The sequence below is a fragment of the Lonchura striata genome, chromosome Z, assembly GCF_046129695.1.
Source record: "Lonchura striata isolate bLonStr1 chromosome Z, bLonStr1.mat, whole genome shotgun sequence".
In the NCBI taxonomy this organism is placed as follows: domain Eukaryota; kingdom Metazoa; phylum Chordata; class Aves; order Passeriformes; family Estrildidae; genus Lonchura; species Lonchura striata.
This window is the reverse complement of record NC_134642.1, coordinates 81052904-81080893: the sequence shown is the minus strand read 5'-3', so window position 1 is coordinate 81080893 and position 27990 is coordinate 81052904. Positions and strand designations below refer to the sequence as shown.

Sequence of the window (27990 nt, the reverse complement as noted above, 5' to 3'; positions counted from 1 at the left end):
CGCATCCCTCCCGCATCCCTCCCGCGTCCCGCGGCCATGGCCGGGCGGCGCTGGGCCGGCCCGTGCGCGGCCCTGGCCGTGCTCCTGGCAGCCTGGTCCCTGCCCCGAGGAGGCAGCGCCGGGCGGCTCTTCCTCAACGAGTGGGCAGCGGAGATCCCGGCCGGCCCCGACGCTGCCAGAGCTATCGCGGACGAGCTGGACTACGACCTGGTGGGGCAGGTACGGCCGGGCAGGGGACATCCCGCAGGATGCTCCGCGACGGGGCTCCTCTCCCATCCCGCGAGGCTCCTTCCTTCCTTCCCCTCTCCCTCAAACTTGTGCCCGCCTGCCGCCCGCGGGGCTCCGGGGAGTTTAGAGCTCCCGGTCCCCCACCGCAGCCTCCCCGGGTCCGGGTGCTCCCCTGGCGCCCGGCCAGGGACAACTCTCTCGGAGCGGACGGGGCAGGGCGACTCGGCTCCTCCTCGGGGGACCGGGAGGGGACCTCCGGCTTTCCTTGAGGGGAGCGGGCAGGGCGCTCCCGTTCTCCTTGGCGGGACTGGGCAGGGTCGGACTGGAGGGGTCCAGGCAGGGCGGCTGGCTCTCCCTGAGGAGAACGGACAGAGTCCGGCCGGGCACCCCGCGGTGCCACAGGGGACCGGGCAGGGCGCCCGGCGCTCCCCCGGCAGTCCGGGCAGGAGGAGGAGGAGGGTGTGGGGGGTGTCGGCTGCGACCCCGCGCCGCCTCCGCCCCGCCGGCTCCATTTCCATCGCGGGGCTTCTCTCCAGCCATCCCTTGGGCGCTTTTTTGGGATGCCGTGACGTCAGCGTTGTCAGGGATGAGTAAGTGCCGTGAGGGAGCAGCCTCGTCTCACGTCCCGGTGAGGGTCCTGTGCCGGGCACGGCGTCCCCCAGCGCTGGGACCCTGCTGCCCCCGGCCCGGCCCCGTGGTCGGGGTCGCGATCAGCCCCTCTCCATGCGATCTCCCCTCTCTGACTGGGGATGTCCAGGGTCAGCCCCCTCTGGCCGCCTGCCCAGCCCTGCTTTAGGGCACGGCTGTGTTCAACGCGCTCCCAAACCCGTAGGTGTGACCCCACCTCCGTGGGTTTGGTCCTCCTGCCCTTATAGCCGGTACATTTGCCCCCGCAGCTGTCAAAGAGCCGGTCCTTAGGGAAGTGGGGTGTTCAAAGTCAGTGGGGTGCACTGACTGGCGGCTGGCTGGTTACTGAGCAAGTGAAAATGCTGCTACAGTGGGTGCCTGTACAACCCAGCCCTGCAGTGAGGTGTCTGAAGTCATGCAAAAAGATTTTCACACCTGTCCACCTGAAACCCAGAAAAAGCAGATAAAACTGGTGTGCGACCTGCCCACTGAAATGTGGCCTTGCCAAGGTGTGTCCATGAGTGTAGTGGTCACTAGTACAGGCGCTGTGTAACTTGAGTCCTGTAGTAGTAGTGACTGCACTCGTGTAGCCCAAATGAAATTACTCCCCCAGCTTCTTCTAGCAGCACACAGGCTGAGAGAAGCACTTGTTACTGAAAGAATGCTTCCTTATTTGGATTAAAAGATCTACAGGCTAGTTTCTTGCTCTTTTGTCTTTAAGGCAGCGTGAATTCTTTCAGAGTTTGGTTGTTGCTATTTGCTCACAGTGGGGAAATACTTCCTGATAATTAAAGCATGCCTGTGTCTTACAGATTGGATCACTGAAAAACCACTACTTATTCAGACATAAGAGTCACCCAAGACGGTCCCGAAGAAGTGCTATTCATATCACTAAGAGACTATCTGATGATGAGAGGGTAAGTGTTAAATTTATTCTTTTTTTTTTTAATCTTTTTTTTATTCTGTCTCTTTACCACTAGCTTCATAAAGAGGTCACAGGCAGGCCTTCCTCATTTTGCAAGTCTAATATATTCAGCCATCCATACTCGTGCTGAATAATACTTAACTATTCTGTCATTCACAGGCAGAGTCTGACCCTCCCTTACCACATATTTTACAAGAGCTTTTCAAATTGAGATTTAAGATGTGCAGCACCAGAATTTAAGATGTTGATGTGCCACTGAAGAAAATGTGAACGGGGAACCAAGGGGCTGGATTCAAAGTAAAAATCCATAGATGCACTAAGTTTAATTAGGCCACGTCTGTGCAATTACCATGTGAATTAGGTTTGATTTAAAGTCACTGAATATTAAATTTAAAAAAAAAAAAAAAGAAGCAGAGATAAAGGGCTGATGTTCTGCTGGATTGGCTTCCACAACAAGCCAAAATCCCTTCTCAAAGGATCCATCACACATTCCAGACTTGTAGTCTTTTGTTACAATAATATGCCACTGCAATCAGAGAACAGGCAAACTGGAGAGGGGTCTAAGGTACAACCCACTGGTGAAGCAGACCCCCCATTTTTCTGGCTTTATTTCAGAGAGAAGCATTTCTGTTTGTAACCATAATGAAAAACTGAGGTGCATGACAAATTTAAAGAGCAGACCAGAAATCTGTCAGCCTCTCTTACAAACTATTTTCTGGGAAATGTCACAACAACATTTGATTTTAAGATCAGCATTGTTGCAACAATCATTGTGACAATATGAGCTGTCCAAACCATGAAGTAACCTAGTTGTCAAAACAAGCAAATTATCATATAAGGACAAATCACTTCAGAATGAGTAATCTTCTACCTGGAGGTTTTAGATGCAAATGTCAACTAGGAGGAAATATTCTGTGTGGCAAGACAGGGTGTTTGCTTTGCCTGTTTTTTTTCAAAACGGTACAGTTTCATCTCTTGCAAACGGGAACTGGTTCAACAGTTAAAATTGAAATAATCCTAACCTGGGGATGCTCAAACCTGCAGATTCACTCTAAACTAGTTCCAATTTATGCCTGCAACTATGACCATATGTCCCATGTTATGGTAGTACAATGTTCAGGATCAGAATTTTGGGTGCAGTCTCTCTCTTTTGCTGCATCAAATGAATCTGTTACACAGGGAAGAATGAGTGTTCAATGCATCACATTCTAAAATTGTATCCAAACAGAGTGATTGTATTATATTGCTACCAGACATTTAGATTCAAAATGCTGCAGGTGATTTGCTAAATTTACTCCAATTTTCATTTTATTTACCATCCAGTATGCAAATTAATTCTGCGAATGAGATGTAATTATGCATTATGTAAGTGTATAAACACAAACCAATCATGTAACTGTGTAGTTACACAGGGACCTTTGCTCTGAAGAGCTGCTCTTGCTCAGCAGCAGCCTACTTAAAAAGATTTAGATTCAACCTTTAAAAAGGGAGAGAAAAGGGAATCCTATTTTTGTTTGTATAACGCCTTCATGAATTTTACGGTATGTTAAGTGTGAAAGTTGTGGTAAAACTTGGCTCTAATCTGAATATTTATTTGCTTCCTATAGTATTTGTTGTAAAACAGATAAAGGCTGTGAATACATTGAAGGGATGTCATTATCTGGTTACCTAACTTCTAGTATTTATACTAGTTTCTAAGTCTGCTTTCTTTCAAGTAGATTTGAATTGAGAAATTTTTTGCTGCTTTATGTATCAGTGATTGGAGATTTGGCATGGGGCCTTCAGATTTTGCTGGAGATGGATGGCTGGAACCTCACCCAGCTGCTGAGTGACAAACATTTTCCTTGTTTGCCTGACATATGGGCTTGGGAGTTTCAGCTCATTTCCCTTCAGTGCACTTGCTCACCGTGAAAAGAAATAACAAGCATGGAAGTTGTCAACTGCTAATTGCTGTTGGGTGGTGAAGAGGTCAAGCTTTGCTGTGGGCAGGGAAGAGAGATAGAGGTAATTGCTCCAACGTGTGCACAAGTATGTATGGCCTGAGATATCAATAGAGCAGTTTAAAATACCTAAGCTTGTATGGGTATAGTCATCTTCTATGACCAAGGTTTGTAGGGGGTTTAGGACTAAATATATAGCAAGAGAATCATAAACATGTCCAATGCAGATACCATTTTAAAGGATTTATGTTCTTGTAGTGAATTTTCATTAGGCTTTCATTAGGAAATTGCATTTTAATCAAATAATACTTTTTAATCATAACTTCTGAGTCATTATTATCTCATATATGGTGATAGATGTCAGGATCATAAAGCTGCTCAATCACAGCAGATAAAAGGAACAGAATCTATTCAGAGCTTGAAAATAAAAGATTAGATCCAAGGCACGCTCCATGTAAGGCTTGTCACAGGAATTTGACAATCTTACTGAACCTGAGTATGCTTTACCTGCTTCAAATTTGAGATGAAAAGGACCAGCCATGTCTGCATCAGAGTGACCATACAAGGAACAACTAATAATGCTTTATTCCAAAAATAATGTTTTATTTCCAAAAAGAGCACACAGCACAGAGAGAGGCATCATCATCAGGATTTCATCTGAACTGGGTTCAGTAATGCATTCAAGGGCCGTACACATTTAAAATACAGCCTAGTGCCTTAGAGACTGCTGTGTCTGTGCACAAAGACTGTGCAACTCATTTGATGCTTTATCAAAGCATACTGAAGGATTTTGCCTTTCAGTTGCCTTAAGTGGAATTATGCCAGTGATGAAGTTAGTCTAATATTTGTAGCTGGCTAATTGACCACTCTTCAAAACACCACTAGCAAGGAAGTTGGAAGTCCAGCTGGTCTGTGAGTAACAGCATCATTATAATTGCTAGACTAAAGCCAGAGATAATCTTTCTTCTTTCCTTTTCACTCTCAATTGAGAGTGAATAAAAGATAAATAGAAGAAAGAAACAGGCCGTGATTTTCCTTGTTTCAGTAAGAACCACTGCTTAGATGACCTTCTAGCCATACTACATGGGTCTTTTTGGTGTAAAAACCTGCCTCTTATCATTCACAGGTGTTCCTTGTTAACTTGTACTTAACGATTTTCTGTGAATTGATTCTACAGTATTGTGATTTCACCAAGTTCTTTTTCCTAAATCTAACTGTACTACAGTTTAAATAATCCTCTCCTCTGTACTGAATGTTGCTGATTTTGCTTTAGGCACCAAAACCTCTCTGTGTGATGAAAGCCCTTATACTCCAGGTTGAGAAAGTCCCAAATTAAAGAGGTTCACTTATCATATTTTTACAAATAATTATAGGTGTCGTGGGCAGAGCAGCAGTATGAAAAAAAGCGAACTAAGCGTGCTGCTGTGAGAGACTCAGCAGAAAGCTTTTTCAACGACCCTATGTGGAATCAGCAGTGGTATCTGGTAAGAATTTGTTGCCCTGTGGAACTGGAGAAGATGGTTGTGCCACCAGCTGCACTATTTTACCAGTATCAGAGTGATTGCATGAAAGGGAATAAATGAAGAGTCCTTTTTGTTAGCATATGCTGTAAAAATGAGTGATCCTTGTGCCTAACATTTTCAGGCCATCTTTTCTCTTCTGTGGAATATCACTTCTACAGAGAGTCTAGATGTCAATTTAGCTGCTATTTAGTATGGGGGAGGGGGATGATATCACAAATTGTTAACTGTTGAAAACCACTTTAATGATAATTTTAAAATATTTGTGGTTTTCTGTGTAAGAAGTCCATTACTGTATCTGAAGCTGGCCATCTATTTCTTTATTAAAATTGGTAGTGCAGAATTCATACACCAGATGAAAACAAAAGCATCTGTATGCATGCAACAAGCACTTTCAGCCACACAGACTAGGATTTATATATTAGAGGGTCTCTAAAGCTTGCTTACATGCTCAAAATGTCAGGGAAAAAATTTCCTGAGCTCCATAGTTTCTGTCTGCGTGTGTCAATTGAGAAATACAGTTGATCACTTAGGTTTTACATGTTTTTTCCAAAAGCCTGTGTTTCCATTGTACATTCTAGTTGTACCTTCAGTCTGGGATTCATTGCTTTCACTCAGAACAGGGATGGGCTTAAATGTGGGTATAACAAATCAGAAAGAAAGGTCAAGCACAAATACTTTTCCTCACTTCATCTTAGAGAAATCATACCAAACTGTAGGCTGCTTTCCTTCATTTGAGCTAGGGAAGATAACTATAAACCCCATAGCATAAAATATTTCCATGAAAATTCCTGCAGACTTCTTTTGAACAGAAAAAATTTGTTATCTGTAAGAATTCAGCTTTTCTTTGATCCAGAATGTTTGCTTCCTTGCCCTTATCCAAAAAAGCAGGACATTTCCAAGATGTCTATATTAGACAAATACACAAACACACACATGATTCATAACAGCAGTCAGGGGAAAAAAACCTGCCAATGTTCTGCTCTCCAGGAGATTTAGTTCCTTTTCCCACCTGTTTACGGTTTTCACTATTTTTCCCTCTAGTTTTTGCATATGAAAAATAAAAACATGCTGCTTAGCCTTGCTCACAATGAACATTGAATTTTTCTGATAAAATGCATGAAAGTGTTAGACATTTTCTTCCAAAATACCAAGGTTTCTTGCCTTGTAGTGAATAACTGACTATTACCTTATTTTTATTATTTGATGGCAACAGTTTTAGCTCTATCCTGTGTACCTTCACACATCACCAGGAAAAATATTATTTGATGGATTCAAGAGAACAAAGCTTGAATTCTCAAATAATTTCCTGAATGGAAGCAGTCAGGTACAGATAGCAGAAAATGAAAGAAATTTCACCCACAAAACAAATTTATTTTCCTAAACCTTGTATTTTATGCAGTATTTCTTTGGAAACAAAGACATACAGAAAACATGCCATCAGCTAACATAACTGTGAACAGAGAAACAGAATTAGAGTGCTTCTTTTTACATCTCTGCTTTTATGGGGCCTGTAAGCATGTTTTCTAAATTTGATGTATGTACTGCTCCTCTAGCATTAGAGGGGGAAAATGATCCATTTAGGAGATAGTCTTCAAAAATATGGTGCAGAAGAGAAGGCTATTCATGATTCATACTTCCAGCTGATTTACCACAGGAACAGCAATGAGGGTAGTAAAGAGAAAATTGTGATTCAACCCAGTTTTTCCCAACCAAACTACTACCTTAATTGTTTTACCCATTAATTATTTTGCTCTGGCTAACTTTAATGTCCAAGGAGAAAATACACTTGGAGGAAATCCAGCTCACTGCAGTGCAGGCACTGTCTTGGCTCCTCATCAAATGGAAAGAACAAACATTAGCAGGTCTGATTATTAACCCAGTGTTCCAAGGTCCATGGGTGCATCTCCACTGCTTCTTTCTGTTTCTGCTGCCTACTTACCAAAAATACAAGATGTTTTTTGTTTAGGAGTGGTCTTCAGGGATATTCACGCAGTGGGGTAAATCTTTCACTCCTACAAGTGCCTGATGAAATTAATTTTTGTTTTGTATTTGCAAAATTTGAGCAAAATACACAAGTTCTGGCTGAAACTGTTTACAGCATCTTTAGAATATGACTTTGGACCTGTATAAAATGTTGATATATTTGAATTCCTTCTGTCCCACAGCAAGATACAAGAATTACTCCATCCCTGCCCAAACTGGATCTCCATGTTATTCCTGTGTGGCAGAAAGGATTCACAGGCAAGGGAGTTGTCATCACAGTCCTAGATGATGGATTGGAGTGGAATCACACTGACATCTATGCTAACTATGTAAGTTTGAGCATCAGAATGCTATGGAATAGATGAACTCCTCGTAAACTTGATAAACAGACACTCCTCCCCAGCTCATTGTTTGTTCTGTAAGTCAGCTCCTGCAGTACAAAGACTGAAATACTTGCCTTAGGCATGATTTTGAACCTGGTCTCTGTCACAGGAAGCTGAATGTCACTTAGCAATGATAGTGGGGTGGATATTTTGTTGTTTTGTTTTTCCTCCAGTTCCCAGATACATTTGCATGTAGTGGTTTAATGCTAAATTATTAAAGCTCCATGAAAAAGTTATGGAATGGTTAATAGCCATCAAATTCTACCATCTTGATTGCTGCCAGTATGAGGCACATCAAGTAAATAAATACAGATTCTAGAACCTATTTTCTTAGCAATTTAGAAATGCCTTTTCTAGTATCTGAATTAATTCTGCTTCTCTTTTTTTGCATGTAGGACCCAAAGGCAAGTTATGATTTCAATGACAATGATCATGATCCCTTTCCTAGATATGACCCAACAAATGAAAACAAGTGAGTAGCTTCACAGCTGTCTTAAGAGAGCAAAACATCACAGTGTTATTTTGTGTGTTAGGAGGTACAAGTGGAGAAATTTCTGTGTAGGTGTCCTGTGGCAATATTTTTCAAGAGGAAGAATTTGTGTAACAGAATCACTGAGAATTGTACAGCTTGAAAGGGACTTCTGAAGGTCATCTGCTCAAGCAGGGAGCTCCAGAGCCTGCTGCCCAGGATGATCAGGATGGCTTTTGACCATTTCCAAGGAGGGAGAGGCCACAACCTCCCTGGGCAACCTGTGGCAGTGCTTGGTTGCCCTCAATGTAAAGAATCACTACTGGATGTTCAGAAAGAACCTTTTGTGTTCCAGTTAGCAGGAGCATTCTCCCATAACATTGATATAAACATGAGGATAAAATTCCCAGATGAAGAACTTCATAATTGTAATCTCCCTATGATGTCCTGAATTTCTTCATGTCACATGTAAGGTGCTGAGGTGTTTCTGCAAGGTGAAGGGAATAATCTATTCTTGTGTCTCTGTTTCTGGAATGATACATCCCAAAGTGTATTTTAACTTTGATTCTCTGCTTTGCACTGGCAATTAAAAAAAAAAGTCTCTTGATGGGTCTGTCAGACCTGGGCACATCCATCATAATCCAGTTATGGATTTTGTCTGTAAGAAAGAATAACAGGAGGGATCTCTCTAGAAACTGGTACACAAAATAGTCAATTTCTTTAAAAAATTTGAATGCCACTACTCAGTACAGATAGCAAGAAATGGATGCATTAGTTCCCTGTTTTCTATCAGACCATACAGTAGCATTAACAACACAAATCATTGTATGAGCGAAAAAAAAAGAAAGATCAGTCTGACAATAATATATCCATGAATAAAACATTTGAAAAATGGCATTTCTACTTTGTTACAGTGTTATTTTAGAGAAATAAGCCATTATCCTTTTGTTATGATGTCATTATCTCTTAAATCTACATGTATTGTCTCTAATCTTTATTAATAAGTAAATAGAATTCAGCTCAGAAGCATTGAGGCATGTCATTGAATAATAATCTGTAGCATTAAATAATACAATGCTCTTACCTTGAGACTTATAGGAAGGCATTCTCTATTGAGGAATTAGAATCAGCCATGGGGGAAAAAAATGAATTGCATAGAAACTAATTTGTTACAAGAAAAAATAGCAATGGGGATACTTTAAAGGCTCACTTTCTGAAATCATAAATAAATGCAGTCATTTAGAAAATATGTATCTAAACATGTGATTAAAAAAATATTTGTATCATGTTTCTGTTTGAAGACAGCTTCTTAGCCCCATAATTTTATGCCATTATTTCACTCTACGAAAATATTGATACCTGCAGTGAGATTAAAGAAAGCATTTATCATCCCATGAAAATATTTCTTTGAGCATTAAGTAGGTAAAATTACATTTAATGAAGCTTAGGAAAAGTAAGTATTTTTTGTATCATGTAGATACAATTCAAAAGCTCTTCAATAACTGCATTACATTAATTGAAAGGAAGAATTTGAACAAATCAAGGTCCTTGACGAGTCTTTCTGTACAATACAACAATGTTGTTATGATGTGTTCTTTATTCTTGCTGTATCAATTCAGGCATGGGACACGGTGTGCAGGAGAAATTGCCATGCAAGCCAACAACAGAAAATGCGGAGTTGGGGTAGCCTACAACTCCAGGGTTGGAGGTAAGGAAGCAAAATAATTAGATGTCTAATATGAATGGAAACAAGACAGATGCTGAGTGTTGCCAGATACCATTAATCTGAAATATGAATGATTGGTCATTCTCAGAAAACATTTATCTTGCAGTATTATAAGCTTCAAAGTCCTGTCTGGCAACACGGCGGGGGGACACCTGTACATGACAGGATTTCTTTATGGAAGCCTGGAATTTGGTTATGAATAGATAGATAGGTAGAATACCTAACAAAAACAGCAATAATATATGTGAGGATGATGATGGTAACAATAATAATAAAAAAGTAGTAATCATAATGTTAAGAATATTAAGAACAATTAATAATATTAACAACAACAATGATAGCAACAACTTATAACTTACCTAGAGTTAAGACAGTATATCTTAAGGAATGAAGAACTAATTATTATTATTTATACAGGGAAGGAGAGAGATTGAGTAGAGTGAAAGTAGAAGTACACAAAATTATACCCATCAATATTTGCAGCATATTGTTTCCATTTACACAATCACATTCAAAAGGTCATGTCAGTCAAGTCTTGCAAATTGCTGTCCTTTTTGTTTCAACACCTTGCTTCCCTACTGTCACCACAAGTTAAATTTAAAAACAAGTGAAGTCTTTCTTGCCCATCAATATTTTGGTTTTTAATCAGTGACTCAATCTGTTAGATGTTTATGAAATAATAATGATGCAAATATCATTTGCAAGTTGTTTTTTAGCTCAAAGGAGGTTATTTTCGCAGTCCTTCTTTTTCCAGTTTACCCTCTTTTTCATTTTAAACTACAGGAGTGGCAATTGACACCCATAACTGTTGTTCCCACCATTTCAGCATGGTGTTTTGTCAGCTCCCAGTTACTCCACTGAGCTGTCATGGATGTCAGCTTTGCAGTTTCCCATTGCCATAATGCATTATGCTGTCATGATCTGTTTAAATAAAATATCTCACTCATAATATGAAGACGTCAGATTTTCAAAGGAAAGCAAATGGATGAAGCTGCAAAGATGTCTGAACTCCCACTGTGCCCATATTTTAAGGCTCTTGCATCTACAGAGGATGTTCCTCCACAGCTATTTGTATATGATCTGTGCTCATTTGCAAATGCAAACTACAGATCTGCACAGGATGATTTATCTAGAAAAGGGAAATTACAGCAGGAAAAGCAGTCCAGCAATCCATATTACCCAGCAAGCAGCATGCACTTGGGTGGGGAGGAGGAAGAATGGAAAAGCTGAAAGAGATTGTAAGTTGTTAGATGTGATCAGACTGATTAACACCCAGACAGGGGGGTAAGAAAAATAAATTCAAAGAGCAGTGGAAGATAAGAGAAGTCTTCAAAATATTCAGATCAATTTGGAATGGATAAACACTGGAAGCTTGTTTGATGATCCAAGCTCTAGAAGATTCATTTCTTCAGAGGCTGCTTTTCTCTTTTTTTTTTTTTTTTTTTAATCCATGAAATGACATATTGCACACTTCTACTCAACATTACTACTCAACATTAGTTCATGATGACTTCCTTAAGTGGCTATTTACTTGTAGCAGTTGCCATATTGGACAAATCCAGTGGCCCACAGCCAGTGCCTTCTCTCTTGATAGTCAGCAATATCTGCTTCAGGGAAAAGAAGCCCTGGCAATGTGGAATACCTTGTTTTCCAAACACAGGTTGGTTTAACTTTGCCTTGAGGGGTGAAACAAAACATTCTGTTGATTTTTTTTCTTGTTTGTTTTCTGTGAAAGTATTGAGTTTCACAGTCCTGAATGTTCTCTCCATTCACATCAATGCCTGGCCCTATTATGCAACATTGACCAGCCTCTCTCTCCAGTGCTTTGTGGCTGTGAATACCATTGGCTTCCCTGTGCTCTGTGTGAAGGAAAAATACTCTTAATGCCAGTTTTCAAAGTGACACCTTTAACATTCAGCTCTTGGCCTTTGTAGTGCTGAGAAATATGTATTGATCACCTCTGGTATGAATCAATGTATGTGTATTTTCGTGCATACCTCACCATACCGCTGTGTTATGATAATTCCATGGTGCTGCCATGGAAATTAAATTATTAAGAAGCTCCATTTTACAAAGGACTGGCTGAGAGTTCGTGTTGCTAAAAATATCCCTTCTGCCAGGCAGATGTGTGTCTGAAATTACCTTGGGCTTTGCCTGCTTTTGATTTTGTGGGACTGATGATGGGAGCAAGAATAGAAAAGAGTTTATGAAAGAGGACATAATTGGAATCTGTTTACAGAAATATCACTGCAGTCATCAAATCCCTGAGATGACTTGAGCTATCAGGATTTCTGATGATCAGGAATGCAAGGCAGTGATTTTTACCTTGAGCTGTTTTCTTCAATGTGGAGTCATTGTTCTTGGGGCTTTTTGTTTGTTTTTTGTTTGTTTTTGTCTTGTTTTGTTTTCCCCTTACTACATTATTTATCTGCAGACTTGTCTTTGTCTTTTTCTGTGGGAAGTATTACTCCTCACCTTCCTACTATCTTATTATGTGTTGCAAGCTCTCACCTGGGGCTTGCAGTCACTTTCACACAGGCAGGTCTTTGCTAGCATGAGAGAATCTGGAAATTCTAAGCAAACAGAAAAAAAGAGTAATCAAACCATTCTCAGTTTAAGACAATCCTGGGTAAGTGGTGTTTTTAGTACCTGAGGCACAGGATATACCTTGGTTCTTTTCCCAGCTTTGTGAGTGATAGTGGAGCAGCTGTGGCAGAGCGGATTAACTCCTTTGTCTGATTTTAGCACTAATGAATATGAAATAATAAAGCTCATCTTTATCTCGGAGGTATTAGGAGTATTAAGAGGTCAGCCATTCAGGAAAGGAATTATGCTTGCAGTCTTTTTTTCCCTGCTTGATAGCATAAAAAAAAAGAACAAGACACAGAGCTGCAAGGGTGAGGTTGAAGGTTTTTTTTGTTGTTGGGTATGTTTTTTTCTTTTTTTGATAGAATGACTACATTTTGCCTGCTGTGCTTTGGCAAAATCCCCTGTTTTGTGGAAAATACTAGAAAATGAGTAGTCATAATTCACCAACTGCCAGCAATGGTGCAGCTGCTGTAGTACTAACCTGCCAAATCCAAGGGAACCCAGACATTTTTATTGCTTGTAAACACAGGCTGAATCCTGACTGAGGTGACTCTAACATTGCTGCTTTTGCTGTAAGAGCAATGCCACAGTGGGCATTTTGCCAGATTTCTGCTTTTTTTGCTGTCTTCCAGCACTGGACAGTGGTAGCAGCCCCACTGTAGAGATGTGGCTTTGCACAGCAAAGGATCCAGTGCAGATGAACAACTGCCTGCACCTGAATTTTAAGTACCACTGCATTCAGGCTTGCTCTGAAGGAGATTATATCATGCAGCTCCTAATAAATTGTTAATGACTAGATATCTCTGGATTGCTCACAGCAGAAAAAAAATGAGGCAGTAGAAAAACAGTGAGATATTTTTCTATCGTAGAGATTGAAGAGCTGGTGAAATTGCAATGTCACAGAGACAGCAAAACCTTTAATGGCTGTTAGGGATAAGTGCTTTGGTCAGAACATTCTGAACTACATCTTTGAACTAAAACTCTTAGAACTCTTACAGATAAAAGTAATATTGGTAAAACCTATTTAATTTCAGTGGCATTTTAGCAGTTGGAGAAGTCTTTGTTGCAGATTTAAGAGAGAAGAAGGAGGAAGAAAGAGCATGTAATAGGAAAGAAACAGGAACAGTAAGCAAGACATCTTCTTTGGTCTCTGTAGAAGGAGAGAAAAAAGTAAATAGGAGGCTAAGAAGATTTTAAGAGTTTTTTGGGGTTGTTTTTTTGTTTTTTTTTTTTTTTTTTTTGTAGAGAAACACTGAGCTTTGCAAATAAAGTCTAACTGTACTGTTTTACACTGACAGGAGCTGTCCTCAATACTTTTTACATGAACAGCAGTCGGCTGTGGTTGCAGTACTTATGGCTTAATTTTACTGGAAACATTAAACCCAGTTAACTAAGACAAGGAGGAGGGAACAGAAAGTAAATCCAACTTCTTTTTTTTTTTTCCTTTGAAGGTATACGAATGCTGGATGGAATAGTCACTGATGCTATTGAGGCCAGTTCCATCGGTTTCAATCCAGAACATGTGGATATTTACAGTGCAAGCTGGGGCCCCAATGACGATGGTAAAACTGTGGAGGGACCCGGGAGACTGGCACAGAAGGCTTTCGAGTATGGGATAAACCAGGTACTATACTTCAGGGAAAAATAAAGCAAAAAATTTGGCAGAGAAGAGAGTTTTAAAATGGTTGATACCAGAAAAGAAATTAAAATGGTTTGTGCTGTCTTTGCTCAAATATATTTGAATGGACACAATGTATTTTAATAGTACAGATAAGAGAAATTTCCAGCCAGAAAGGACTTTTGAGAAAACAACATTAGGCTTTCTAAACTAGGTTTTAGTTGCTAATATCCATGGATAAGCTTTTTTTTATGTCCTTAATTTTGCTGCCTTCATCTCACCCTACACCCACCCTTCTCTGCTGCTTGTTTTACACTGAACAGTAATTTGATTTTTGTACTGAAAGCCCATAAAATTTAATACAAAATTCCTGCTTCATGAATATTTTGCTACGTGAAATAGTGATGCATTTTAGCACCCTGTGGATGAGCTTGTATTGTACTAATTGCATTAATTTATAAATTGGTGCATGTCATGATCCAATTAAAATGAAAATAGTTCCAATGCATGATGAGGAGTACTGGGAGAAATATTTTATGAGTTTCTTTTTTTCATGTCAGACTTTTTGGATCTGTTGGGTGATAAATAGGGTGCAAACTGAGACCTGCCGTGAATTTATTAGTAAACTATTCTAGCTCTTGCCAGTGAGGTGAAAAGATATCTAAAGATGGACAGGTACTAATAAAGAGAGGAACACAATCATAGAGGGGAGAATAGAGAAATAGCTTGAAGGACAAGCAAACATAAAATATTGGATAAAGGGCAATTAACATCAGTAGGCAGAGGGAAAAAAGGACAGAATAATTTAAATGCTGACAGCTGACAAAGATACTCTGAGAGAATGATTGAGACAAATGAGAGAGCTTGTAACAGGTTATATACCCATAGGTAGGTAGCAAGGGCAGAGGAGGAATTAAAGGTGAAAATTAGGCAACAAATATTAATTGGTTTTACTCTGAAAAAGCAGGTTCTTTGGTGGCGAATGTATCCTTTTCCCCCAGCTTGTTTTCTTTCTAATGGGGAACAAATTTACCCATTTGTCTCTCAGGATTCAAAGATTCCTTTTGCAAAGGTCTGTCTGGTTTCCATTCTGCTCAAAGTCAGCCAGTGCTGGGATTGACAATGGCTCTAATCCTTGGATCCTTCACTGCTGCCCTGGTGAAGCACCTGAGCACAGGCTTAACCTGAAGAACCAAGGAAGTGTTACCATCACTCTAAGTGAAATCAGAGCAGGTGCTGGGATACACCAGTGCTCTTCTGGGCTGCAGAAATGCAGTCTCAAAGATACTTTGTTCTCACAGATACTATATCATTTTCTGTAGTGGATGTGGCTTGTCTTTCTGAATTTAAAACTTGTATCACAGAGTACATCTTATTTCTCTTTGTTTTTTATGTTTTAAGTGCTGCAAATATAATTTGCATAAATAACTTCAAATCTAACCTGAGTGGAATGAAAAAAAAAAAAATGTATTCCAGCTGCTGTGGATTATTAAATGTGCATATAGTAATAATGAACAACACATGAAATTCTGTTTGTCACATGTAATATATATTTTTCCTCTGAAGAGCAAGTAGAGCTCAAGACTGCATAGTGATGCATGTTTCCTCCATGATAGTTGTCATGTGTTATGCCTGGAGGCTGGTGATGCTGATCCCCATATCTGTGAGTGAAGGGAGGATTTTCAGTGTGTCTATCACTTATACTCCTAACCCATACTTCTGTGAGTACAGGAAAGGAAAATTAAATAACCCCTAATAGGCTTGCCAATTTGTTTTAAGGCATTTTTTTTTTAGAAATGGTAAGGCTCAAAGAGCAGCATGTGGAAAAATTTACTCATTGAACACAGACTCTGTTTTTAACTTGAAAATCTGAGGAAAGCTGTTGTATCAGGCAACTGAACCAAGTAAGCGAGATTAAGAGTTGTGCTATAGGGTGAGCAGTGGGATGTTGCAAACAGCTGGTTTATTCTGTCTCTGTCTTCTTCAGTGCTTATGGAAATTGCTTCTCTTCCATGTTTACTATATTAGGCCTTTTAGGGAAAGAAGCTGTTAAGGATATATTGTGAAATTTGAAATCTTTCTGATAAGTATCCTTTTTTTTAATTTTTTTTTTTTTTAAATTTTTTATCCCTAGGGTCGAAATGGGAAAGGCTCCATTTTCGTATGGGCTTCAGGGAATGGAGGTCGCCAGGGTGACAACTGTGACTGTGATGGTTACACTGATAGCATCTACACCATCTCCATTAGCAGTGCATCTCAGCAAGGGCTTTCTCCCTGGTATGCAGAGAAGTGCTCTTCAACTCTGGCCACAGCTTACAGCAGCGGGGATTATACTGACCAAAGAATTGTAAGTTGCTTTTACCAGTTTCAGAACTAATACAAAGGTATGATCTATGCAAATAATAAACAAAACCTGTTAAATGCTTGGCTTTGAGTGCCTTTTTGTTATGTGCTTAGTGCTTTTCTCTGGAAAATTTAAGGGATTTGGAATCCAAAAAGTGATTACAAATCACTTTTGATTTTGATCCTCTATTTTTCTACCCTAAAGCAATGGTTAAACAAAATCATTTTGTCGATGCAGTTAAATCAACATGCTGAATTTGTCTGTGGTTTGTGAGCAGTTTGTGTATGAAAGTGGTCTCTGCATGGTTTGATATGCCACTATTCTTCACAAAGGGCAAATGAAGAGAAATTCAGAATAAAAAGAAAACCTGTGATGTCAGGGCACTGTTACACCGTGTCATTACATTTTTTAAGACAAGAGACAGCAACAACAGTGCCTCTAAACCTTCTAAACTTGGCAAGCAGGCATACCAGTCTGTGTGCCCACCTTAATTGTGCTGAAGAATATTGCTGTGGCACAATAATGTTGAAATACTTGTAATTTCTGTCCAACCCTGGTAATTTTACTATATTGATGGGGATTAAAACAGCGTCATTCCAAGTTAGCTTGGAGATCAGTCCTTACTATGTGGCTTCTCTTTATAGTAAAGATTTAGATAAATGAGCTGATGAGTTTGGTGTTTATTCATTGCAAATTATAGTTCTTCTGCTGAAGAGGGAGCAGAACACCAATGCTAATCCTATGAGTAATTTCCTAGTAAGCAGTAATTTTGAATGTTCTAGGCCCAACACAATGATCTGTTTTCATGAATCACCAATAAGCCTGAAACACTTATTGTGAAACCTTTAGACTAAAATAAGATATTCAGAGTGGGAGTATTTTGTTCCAACAAAAAAACGTTTTGATACTAAAATTATAGTTGAAGCAAAAGGAGTGGATTGAGAGAGATTTAAACACTCATCATTTCTTCTGCTGGTGATGAGTGTATTAATACGCACCAAGTAAGGGACACATAGTTACATTTGTGACATTTGTGAGTGTGGACATAACAATATTTACAACTGTGTATGCCTTTTTTTTTTTTTTTTTTTTTTCTTTTTCTCTTTTTTTTTTTTTTTTTTTTTTACTGTCAGACAAGTGTTGATCTTCACAATGAATGCACAGAAACTCACACAGGGACCTCTGCATCCGCACCTCTGGCAGCAGGAATTTTTGCTCTGGCGCTGGAAGCAAAGTAAGATGTCACCACCATGACCTTTGAAACTTCTTTCTCTCAACCACCCCACTGTTTGAAGAGGCTCTAACCCATAGTGCAGCTCCACTTTTGTCAGTCAGACTTACACAGGCTGATGACTAAAAAAATAAGCAGCTACTTGCCCCAACACCTTCCCAGAAAAGCAGAACCCATGTGAATAAATCATGATGACTGAAGAGTATTTTGTGCATTGGCAACAGCATCTACTGATTTCTGGTCAGATGCACTTAAAAGTGAGGGTGAACCTGGATTCAGGAAAATGTGATTTCGAGACAATAGGCTCCAGGAGTTTAAACTAAGCCTCAGCCAATTTACAGAAGAATTTCTGCCAGTGATAAGGTATAAAAGAGAAGGTGCCCAAGCTTGTCTGTCAGAGCAGGCAGGGAGCAGCCAGGTTTGGATCCTGTAGGGCAGGTAGTCAGATTTTAGGCTTTGGGGAAGCTAAGAAAGGACAGGACATTGACTTTTTTCAGAGAAAGCACTTTAGGCAGTAGTGAATAGGTTTAATGCTGGTATGGTGTAGATTCAGCTAAATTTTCTACTTCACACCCCTTTGGTGACATGAGCCTATATTACATACTATAAATTAAAAAGTAGATATTTTAAAGGGCAGAGTGAGTCACAGATAAAATCAAATAGGCCGTTTTCAAAGTCCAGATCCAAAAATCTGTGTGGGAAACTCTAATATTGCTATATTTAAATGCCTGAATTTTTTTGGAGTATTGGACTCTACTCTTGCTAGACACCTTTTCTTCATGGACACAGAAATCTTGTCTGCCCAGAGAAGCATTGTGAGGATAAGTGCAACATGCTCTGTGTTATAAAACAGTGAGATGCCATATGCATTCAAAGCACGTTCTGTTTCAGTCTAGTAATTGATAGAAAAATGATAGATAGCGCTGAAAAAACTAATCAGGAACATTTTCCAAACAGCCCGGATCTAACATGGAGGGATATGCAGCACTTGGTAGTGTGGACCTCAGAATATGATCCACTGGCTGGAAATCCAGGATGGAAAAAAAATGGAGCAGGCCTGATGGTCAACAGCAGATTTGGGTTTGGACTACTCAATGCCAATGCCTTGGTGGATTTAGCTGATCCCAAGAGATGGAAAAGTGTACCAGAAAAGAGAGAGTGTATTGTCAAAGACAAGAACTTTGAACCCAGGTAAGGATTTGCATTACCAGTTACTAAGTTAGTGCCTATTGTAATAAAGCCTGAAGGATCATATTCTTCACAGATTGCTCTGAATGAGAATAAGTGACTTCTTTTCATTCATTTAGATTTGCCAGAATGTATTCCTCACAGGCAGCCAAGCAGCATTGCTTCTTGGTTTGTTTTTTTAGTGAAAGACTGTTGGAAATCACTTGCATGAAGCCTTAACAAAGACTAAGATTATTATATCTGCTTGTGCATAAAGAATGATACTGTGAGGCTGAGGCCAGTCAAGAAGGATGTGAATTTTTAGACAACCATCAGAAGATAGACTAAAAGATACTGAGGTCTCACAAAGATTTTTAAAAAATAAAAGTGTCTGTAACGGGTCTTAGAAATTCTTCTCCTGTGACAGGCTTGTATATGTTGAAACCAGGGTGATGTATTGAGCTTTAGTAATGTCTGTAATATTTTCTTATGAAACAAAACTGTCTCAAAGGTTCACTGGAAAATCTTATCAGCCACGTGCCAACAGCACACTGAGTCTGAACAGACAGATTCATTATCATTAGTCACTGAGCCGATTAATCAATAAGGATATCTAGATGCTTTTTATCTCTACATGTTCACATACATATTTTTATCCAGAAAAAAATATCTATTGCAAAGGCTGAAATGATACCATGTGAATGCAACAAAGGTCTGTACAGATATCTGTTGCAATGTTTCAGAGAGTCACTGCTTGGTAATATTATTATTTATGCTATTTTACTATCAAATTGTTTTTATGGACTCTGTCTATTTCACAGAATGTTGACCCACTACTGATGTATGCCACACTTGCTCTTTATGTATTTTTATTGTAGTCCTGTATGTTGCATTATGAAAACAAAGATCCCATGATACTGAGCTTAGAATTATTTGTGTGGAGCTTTAGATACCCATTCTATTTGGAAGTAAAGGGAACTGTGCAGAGAATGCTATGCAGAATCTCTCTCTGTGCAGATCATGAACAGCAGACATTACCTTTTTTTGTTGAGCTGGTATTGAGTCTTCCTTTCTCATCATTCTGAAATGGCTGTTAAATGTGTCATTCACGACCCAGAATCAAGAGTTCCTGTGGGTAATCAAAGAACTACTTCAATTTTGACAGATTATTAAGAGCAAATGAAGAAGTCATTATTGAAATTCCCACAAAAGCCTGCAAGGGTCAAGAGAACTCCATTGCATCTCTGGAGCACGTGCAGCTTGAGGCAACGATTGAGTATTCCCGTAGAGGTGATCTCCATGTCACTCTGGTTTCTCCATCAGGTACAGGAGGCAAACACACATTTTGTTTGTTTGCTGTAGTGTGTAACATTTACTTCATGAAAATAAATGTGGTTTTCAGTGGTTAAAGAGAGCTAAATATATCATTGGACAAGTCCAGTGAGGATGAAGCATCCAGGAGCTATAGAGACCCCTCTTCAACCTTCACCTGTTCTGGGTTCTTTTTGTGGAAGGAGATTTGAAAATCATACTTCAGAAAATGAAGGCACAGAATATTTTCACAGAGGCAAGTGGACCTATGAAACCTCAGGGCTCCTGATAGACAATGGATTATAGATCAATAATTCTTATCAGACTTCCTGTAATTTAGCAGACTAATGGAAAAACTGAGGATATCTGATTCCTCAGGTTTCATTTCATGCATCTCCCCATTGGTATATTTAAAAAAAAACCAAAATGTTTCTGTTAGGTACCTTAGTACAACTGTATTAAATGAGCTAGAATATGGCAAGCTGTCTTGGCAATGTCTTGAAACAACACAAAAAAAAAGCCCAACCAACCAAAACAAAACAAAAACAAAAACAAACAAACAAAAAACCCCAAACAAAAAACCAACCAAACAAAAAAGATTAAAAATATTATGAACAACTAAGAGTAAAGTCTGTTAGATCAACTGACATTAAAAGGAAAAAAAAAAAGACAAGCTTTCACATACGAATTTATATATCAAGCTGATCTAATTTCTTCTGTTTCTAGGTAGCAATCATCAAGTACTGCTGCCTCCACTGCATTAGCATTTTGTTTTCATGGTTAAATTGTTTTTCCATTGTTTCTTGCTGCTTTTCTACTTTCCTGCAAAGCATTAGTAGGAAATGTATGTCATTCCTTTTCTATATTTATGGTGTTACCTTTAAATATATTTATAAATAGTGACAAGGCTCCTTGGGGCTTCGCTGCTCTTTATTATATAAATATTGCTCCCTTGCTTTTTTCCTTATACATAAACACGCCAAACAAATTTCCTCCTGTGCAGCAGAACCTCTTTTGCTGCAGAAATTCTTTGTGAGCTGCAGCATTTTTGTAATAATAACAATGCAAATGCATTTTTTTTCACCCTGTTGGAGGACCAGGCTGTGACAATATATATCCACTCACCAAAAAAAACCCCAAACTAGTGATGAAATAATAAACTTGTGGTTTCATAATACTGCATGAGTTTTACCTTCAAAACCTCCATTTCAGAAGTTTCTTGAACAGCTCATAGGTGGGAAAGACTGGTTGTGCCTGACATCTTCTCCTTATGCTTTTTTTACGTGCATTCACTACCTTTTCATGCCAGAGATAGAGCACTGAACAAGATGTACCTTCTTGGTGTGACCTGACAGCTTGTGCACTCCTAAGCACTGCTGTAAAAATAATTACAGGAACCACTGCTAAAGGAGGCACTGCTGAACAGTTTATTTTCCAGGCCACCTCTGCTCTAGGCAGTGTGCAAGCTGACAAACATGAAAAGTAGGAAGAGGCAGTGCATGGACAATCAATGTTGATCTTGAACCCACACAGGAACCAGCACTGTCTTACTGGCTGAGAGAGAGAGAGACAAATCTCCCAATGGCTTCAAGAACTGGGACTTCATGTCTGTCCACACATGGGGGGAAAATCCAGAAGGCACCTGGATTTTAAGAATTACTGATATGGTGAGTATGCCATATGCTAACTAGCTGTGTTTGGGAGCTAACACAGATTAAATGATCACTCATCACTACAAAGCACATTGAGTAATGAGCCTGCTCATTAAGCAAGCTAAATTAGGAGTTATTTAAGATATCCAGATGTGTTAAGGATTAAAGAAAAAAGGAAGGGTCAGATTTTTGTGTTCTTTACCTACATGCAAATCATCATTCTCATTTCACTGTCATGTATCTGTCAAAAAAATTTCAGGCCTGTGTTTTTCAGACACATGTCACCAAAATTATCACTTGATACAATTTTCTGTGATTCTTGGATTGAAATATGAAACCAAATTAACATATGGTTAACTAGAAATTCTTTTTTGCAGAAAAGAACTCAGCATGGATCTAGTCTTCTTTTGGTCTATGTGCAGTGTTCATTAACTGAGAACCTTTTGAATTAATGATTTTTTGGGGGATCTCAGCAACCTATTCTGATGTACACATTTCTCTAATTTCTTGTTGAGAGTATATAGTGCTGAGCAACATTTAAGGATTAAAGCTAAGTAGCCTACAGATAAAAAATAAATCACTTTACTAAAGCCACCTGCGGATACAGATTACAAGAGCAAGACACCAGAATTAAGCTGCTTGATAGGCAACTGAAAAATAATTCCTTTCAAAGAGAGAGTGATCAAGCTCATTCATCTCATTGAAGTTGTCTGTTAATAAGCTTGTCCTTAGGGGTCAGATCTTGCCAAAAACTGAAAGCTTCCTGTTAGACACTGAGCCTTCAGCCCCTATTGGCCTCAATTGTAAACAGGAGGGTATTGCAAAGAGCTGAGCAGATGGACAAGGCACCAGGAGCAAATATTACTATCGGCAATGTAGTGTTAATTCTGAAGGCTTATAGATAGCCCCATGGTTACAGATATCCTGCTCTTTGAAAGTATTTTTATGAAACAAAGTTAAGAGGATTTTGTTTGCAAATTAGTTCTCATTTCAAGTGAGAATTTCCTGAAATTTACAATAACGCAAGATTTTTGTCCTCCTTGTATAATACACTCTTTCCTCACCTTGTAGGGTTTTGTGTTCTCTGTATTGTCTCTTCCACTTTCTACTTCCACACTACTTCTATTTGTACTGCCACCAAAATTTATAAATAAACATTTGCTGCTTTCTTCCACACACTGTATTTCAGATTGCTGTTTTACAATAGATAAATGACAAAGAATAGTATTTCACATTATCATTTCCAATGGTAACTTTTATAAGGAAATTATCAAGAAATGGCCTAGTGAGCAAGTTTTAAAAATACAAAATATTACTTCAGTAGCTTCTATCATTCTGTGTTATGACAAAATTCCACTGATGCTTACATGATGAATTAATAATTATTTTACATCACAATGTGAATATTTTGAGTGGTTAAGCTATTGTATTAAATCCCACATTCTAATATACTCTGTCTGTACTACATCTGGAGGTTTTGTGCTTATGAATCATACTCTCTAGGTAGGTATTGAAAGCCTGATAATCTGCTTTGGTCTCTCCTGTGTACTTTGCATTCAAGTGTCTCTTTTGCTCTTTTATGTCCTGAGAGCCTTTTCTGATGCCACGCTTGTTTTTCAGTCCAGACGAATACAAAATGAGGGGAGGATTGTAAACTGGAAATTGATTTTGCATGGCACTGCTACTCAGCCTGAACACATGAAGCAGCCACGTGTGTATACATCCTACAATGCTGTGCAGAATGACAGAAGAGGAGTGGAGAAGATGACTGATCTTGTAGAGGTAAAGTTATATTACATTTATTCCTTACATGTTTTTCAGTTTGTGGTGTTTTTTTTTGTTTGTTTTTTGTTTTTTGTTTGTTTGTTTGTTTGCTTGTTTTTTGGTTGGTTATTTTTTCTGGCCTAGTAAGAAGACACATATTTCTTTTGCATTAATTTCATCTAACTCCTGATTGTTTTTGAGTGTATATTGTAATTTTTACCCATGTCAACAACTGATATTTTTATTAGTTTCTATTTCAAATTGCAAAATATAAAGGGGTTTAGGATGACAACAGGAAATTGCTCCTAAAGCAAAGAACTCTGTGGCTAATGCAGTTGAGTGGTGGAAGGAGGGAGGAAGACACCTCTGACAGACACACTAAATTCATGTAATTCTACCAAGAATGAGTGTCACATTCTAAAGGAACTTAGCCTGCTGGAGTGTTTCCAGTGAATTTGCAAGGAATTTCCGGACCAAAGGGCTTGACAAAAGTCAGGGATTCACTGATTCAAGAGGTTTGGCTCAGTGGATTTGTTGTTGCCATATCCTTTAGCACCCCTGTTTTACCCTACAAATAACAGTGCTCTAAAAATACAAGGCAGGGTGACCCTGGGTTTCAGGATGCACAGGATGGTAGTAATGCACATTTTCATAGTGCTTGATTACGTCAACAGCATCAGAAAATAATCCTATCACATCAAATTGTCTCCCCATTAAGTAATTAGGACATCCATAAAGCACAGATAGTTTAACCTTCCTCACACAGGTTATGAAAGGTGGGTGTGATAATGGTCTCTAAATCCATTCCATACATGTTGCCAGGTCTGGCAGCCACAGCCAAGAAAACAAACTGGAAGAAAGTAAAAGTGGATTCAGCAGGTGCTGAAGGAGAAAATGGGTGGACATGGTAAAAAACCACATGAAGATAAAATGACTGTTCAGTTATAAATACAGTTCTAGGTTGAACGAGGGAGCTCTGCAGCCATATACTAGTATTGAAATAAGATCACGCCTCTCACTAACTGGTCTGTGAACTTATACTTTGGATTAGTCTTCCAAGGTCTCCTAGGTATGTGTTATGACCACCCATTACCCATACTTCACTGTCTTTTTCTCAGGTGAGATCACCTACAGAGAAGGTTTCATGGAAACACTGGTTCCATCCTTTTCCTAAGAGTACAAGGCACAATCAGAGCTGCCATCACCATTGCATACATGTTTCCCTCGTTTAGAGTGCTATGTCCTGTGGCACAACCATAAATATCTCTTAAGACTGGGACAAATACTGGTATAAAATGATGTGTTGTCTCCTGCCAATGTCGAATCTGAATTTATAACTGCCTATATTGTGGGAGGATTTGATATTTATACAGTGCAGTCCTTTCGAAAGTTTGATTTGGTTGATAATACTCTGCTTGTTTTCTAGATGCCCAACAGGCTCCTGAATGAAAAAATGACATTTTCCCACACATAGATGGAGATAACTGACCAGAGCAAGCCTTAATCCAGTCAGTCTTTCATTGACACCTGACCTTTTTTCATGCTAATCTGTATTCTAGGACCATACCACCCTGGAGAGCCTAAGTGAAAAACCCAAGGCCACACAAGACACCAGCAGCAGCAGTGACAAAGCAGAAGATAAAATCCCATCAGAAGCCATGCTGCATTTACTGCAAAGTGCTTTTAGCAGACAGATGGATCCAAAGCAACCACCAAAGAAGACCACAAGTGAGAAGTTAAACATTCCCTATGAACACTTCTATCAAGCCCTCAAAAAATTGAACAAGCCCTCCCAGTTAAGAGGCTCAGAAGAAAGTCTGTACAGTGACTACGTTGATCTTTTTTACAATGCCAAACCTTACAAGCATAGAGATGATAGACTGCTGCAAGCATTGGTTGATATCATAAATGAAGGAAATTAACTGTAGGGTATGGCACTGAGTTGGAAATATTTGTTCTCCCCACCTGTAGTTTTTTTTCCAAAGTCTATGTATGCTCTAGTTGTGTGATTGCTGCTTTGATTGCTTCATATTTAATACAAATATCAAGGAAGGGAAAAAACGGGTGTGAGGGGATAAGACAGGAAAATTACACTTTTTAGTATTATCTTTTTTCAAAACCTTTCTCCAGAGTAGATTTGCCCCCTCAGGCATGAAATGCAATAGTATTCCCCTGAAAAAACCCTTATACTCTATTTTAAACAATTTTTGCATTACTTATTTTTCCACCCTTTTCACTTAAGCATGCAGTAGGATTCAAAACCTGAATTACCAAGCAGTTTTGAACCAAACTGCCAAAGCTATGGGGATATATTCTCATCCATGGATTTGTCATGAATATTGCAGTCTTTGTTATATTTGTCATTTATTCTGATTTAGTATTTGCATCCAGTACTGCTTCCGTCATAGGTGTTTTGTTCCTTCTCCAAACAATGCTCCCTTGCCCTTCTGTTCTCCTGGGAGGCTGGGGTTGGACTGGGGCATCAGTGAACACTGATGAAGTTATTCACAATTTAGACTACAGACATAAACACAAAAGAGCCCCCACTGAGACATCCCAGACCATGGGATGGCATTTTCTCCAGCAGACCTGGAACTTTCCCAAGTGAAGTGCCTGAATTATGAGCCTGGTCTTTCTAGGCCATATATGTTTAATGAGGACAGTCTCACTTCAGAGCACTTGTCATTCTTTTCACCAGTTATGAATCACCTGATGGAGTATTGATCTATTTGTGTCAATTATGTGAGCTTTGGGCTCCAACCTCCTACCTGTAGAGCCTCAGTTAGGTCTCCAAAGTAGTACAAAGCTGCCTTTTGAGATGCCTACATCTGCAAGTAGCCAGGCCAAGTGGAACAGAAAGGCTAGCTGTTGCAGAAAAGTCCACCCAAAGACTGTAAAATTCCTAAAATATCTAGGAAGAAAAGGCAAAATTATCTAAGACTAAAAAAATGAAAAAAATACCCTGAGAAGGGTGAGCATGGAATGTGGAGTGGGAAGAAGAGGTTGAGGCAGAGGTGGCTGTCAGAAAGCAACTAGGGTGAGTAGGCCCCTAACATAAGTAGTTTTCCACACATACCTCTTTAATGAGAGTCAAAATTATATATTATTTTGCTTCTAATTATTGAAAAAAAAAAAACCAAAACAACATGTTGGATGATCAGAAAAGCTAGGGGATCTAGAACAAGGAAATGAAGATTCCCAGGGGATAATTATTGAAGTGATAAAGAAAACCCAAAAACCTGACGCTTTTTACTTTTCTTCCTCTTGACTACTATTGAAATGTGTTTTGCAGACTCTCTAGAAATATTTGATTAGATTATTTTTCACTGTCTATTCTTTAAAATTATGCAAGTGTCTCTAAGACAGGAATTTTACATTTTGCTCATAATCCATCAGTTCAAACAAAAGTTTTTCAAACTTCACACTAAATCCTGTAATTTAAAGGTAAACCTACTAATTGTAACTAAATAAGTCTTCTGTGGAAAAAAGGACTTCTCTAAAGACAATCTTAAAATTTTTCTTACCAAACATAAGATTTAAAAAAACATTCTTTGTGATGGCTTCATGCCTTTCTTCAGTTTAGCCTGCCTTTTTGCCAGTTTTAAGGTTTCTTTAATATTCTTCTAGTCAGCAGTTGAAGGATAATATCTCTGCTGTTGAATGCCACTTGTACTGACTCGTCCCCTCTCCACTAAGAAAATTGCTTAGGAAGAGAAGTCATTAAAAAAAAAAAATCCTGCAAGTGGTCCAGATCAGAAAGCTTTCCCTTTGCTGTCCTTTCTACGTAACAGCTTTCTGACAATGCATAACTAATGAACAAGCAAACCATGAAAATTTCTAATTGCTGCTATTACAGAATGAGAGCACTTATTTTCACTAATGTTTAAATTTCAGAATAGAATGTGGCAAGGTAAGAGCCACTTTTAGTCCTGTGTAATGAAGCTTAGAGGCTGGTTCCCTCAGATAACAACAAATTTAACCAGTCCTCATTCAGGTATATTACAGTGAGAAAAGTACTAACAACACTCCATCAGGCCTTGAAAGAAATGTTCAGGTTAAAAGGGTGGGAATCAAAAGACCCTCCTTTGTTTAAGATCAGTTCCTATGCTGTAGCCAAAGTTTCAACAGATGACAAGTTTAAAATCTCTCTTTTGAATGTTTCCAACCCAGATCAGCTTGTACAGGAGTAAACTATTTTTATTGTTAGTCTTTCCTTGGTGCCTGTGTGGGTTTTGTGAAAAATGTAAAAGTAAAAAAAAAGTTTTCTCTCAGAATTTCAAATTATATTTTCGTTACAGGTATTTATAATATAGCAAAGATTTTATTGAACAGACAGAATTTTAAAAGGCATAATAAATTATATTGAAGAACCAGACTTTTTCTTGAGAAAGAGACAATTTCATCCAATAAACGTATTTTTTAAAAGGCATGTTACAACAGCAACTGCAACATGTATGTGATGTGATGTTAAAATTTGTCTACTAGTAGCATAATACAGTGTGTTAGCAGA

The 27990-nt window shown here is 38.9% G+C and overlaps 1 protein-coding gene across 1 annotated transcript; it reads left to right on the top strand.

Moving 5' to 3' along the window:
• The first annotated feature begins 6 nt into the window (after window positions 1–6).
• Window positions 7–27990, top strand: PCSK1 (proprotein convertase subtilisin/kexin type 1). The gene is made up of 14 exons (XM_021534007.3): window positions 7–219; window positions 1668–1772; window positions 5094–5204; window positions 7409–7555; window positions 8005–8081; window positions 9698–9786; window positions 13845–14017; window positions 16146–16358; window positions 17489–17589; window positions 18544–18777; window positions 19919–20076; window positions 21598–21731; window positions 23337–23498; window positions 25040–27990. Exons 1-14 carry the CDS (start codon window positions 37–39, stop codon window positions 25400–25402), a joined length of 2250 nt encoding a protein of 749 aa, XP_021389682.1. The 5' UTR covers window positions 7–36; the 3' UTR covers window positions 25403–27990.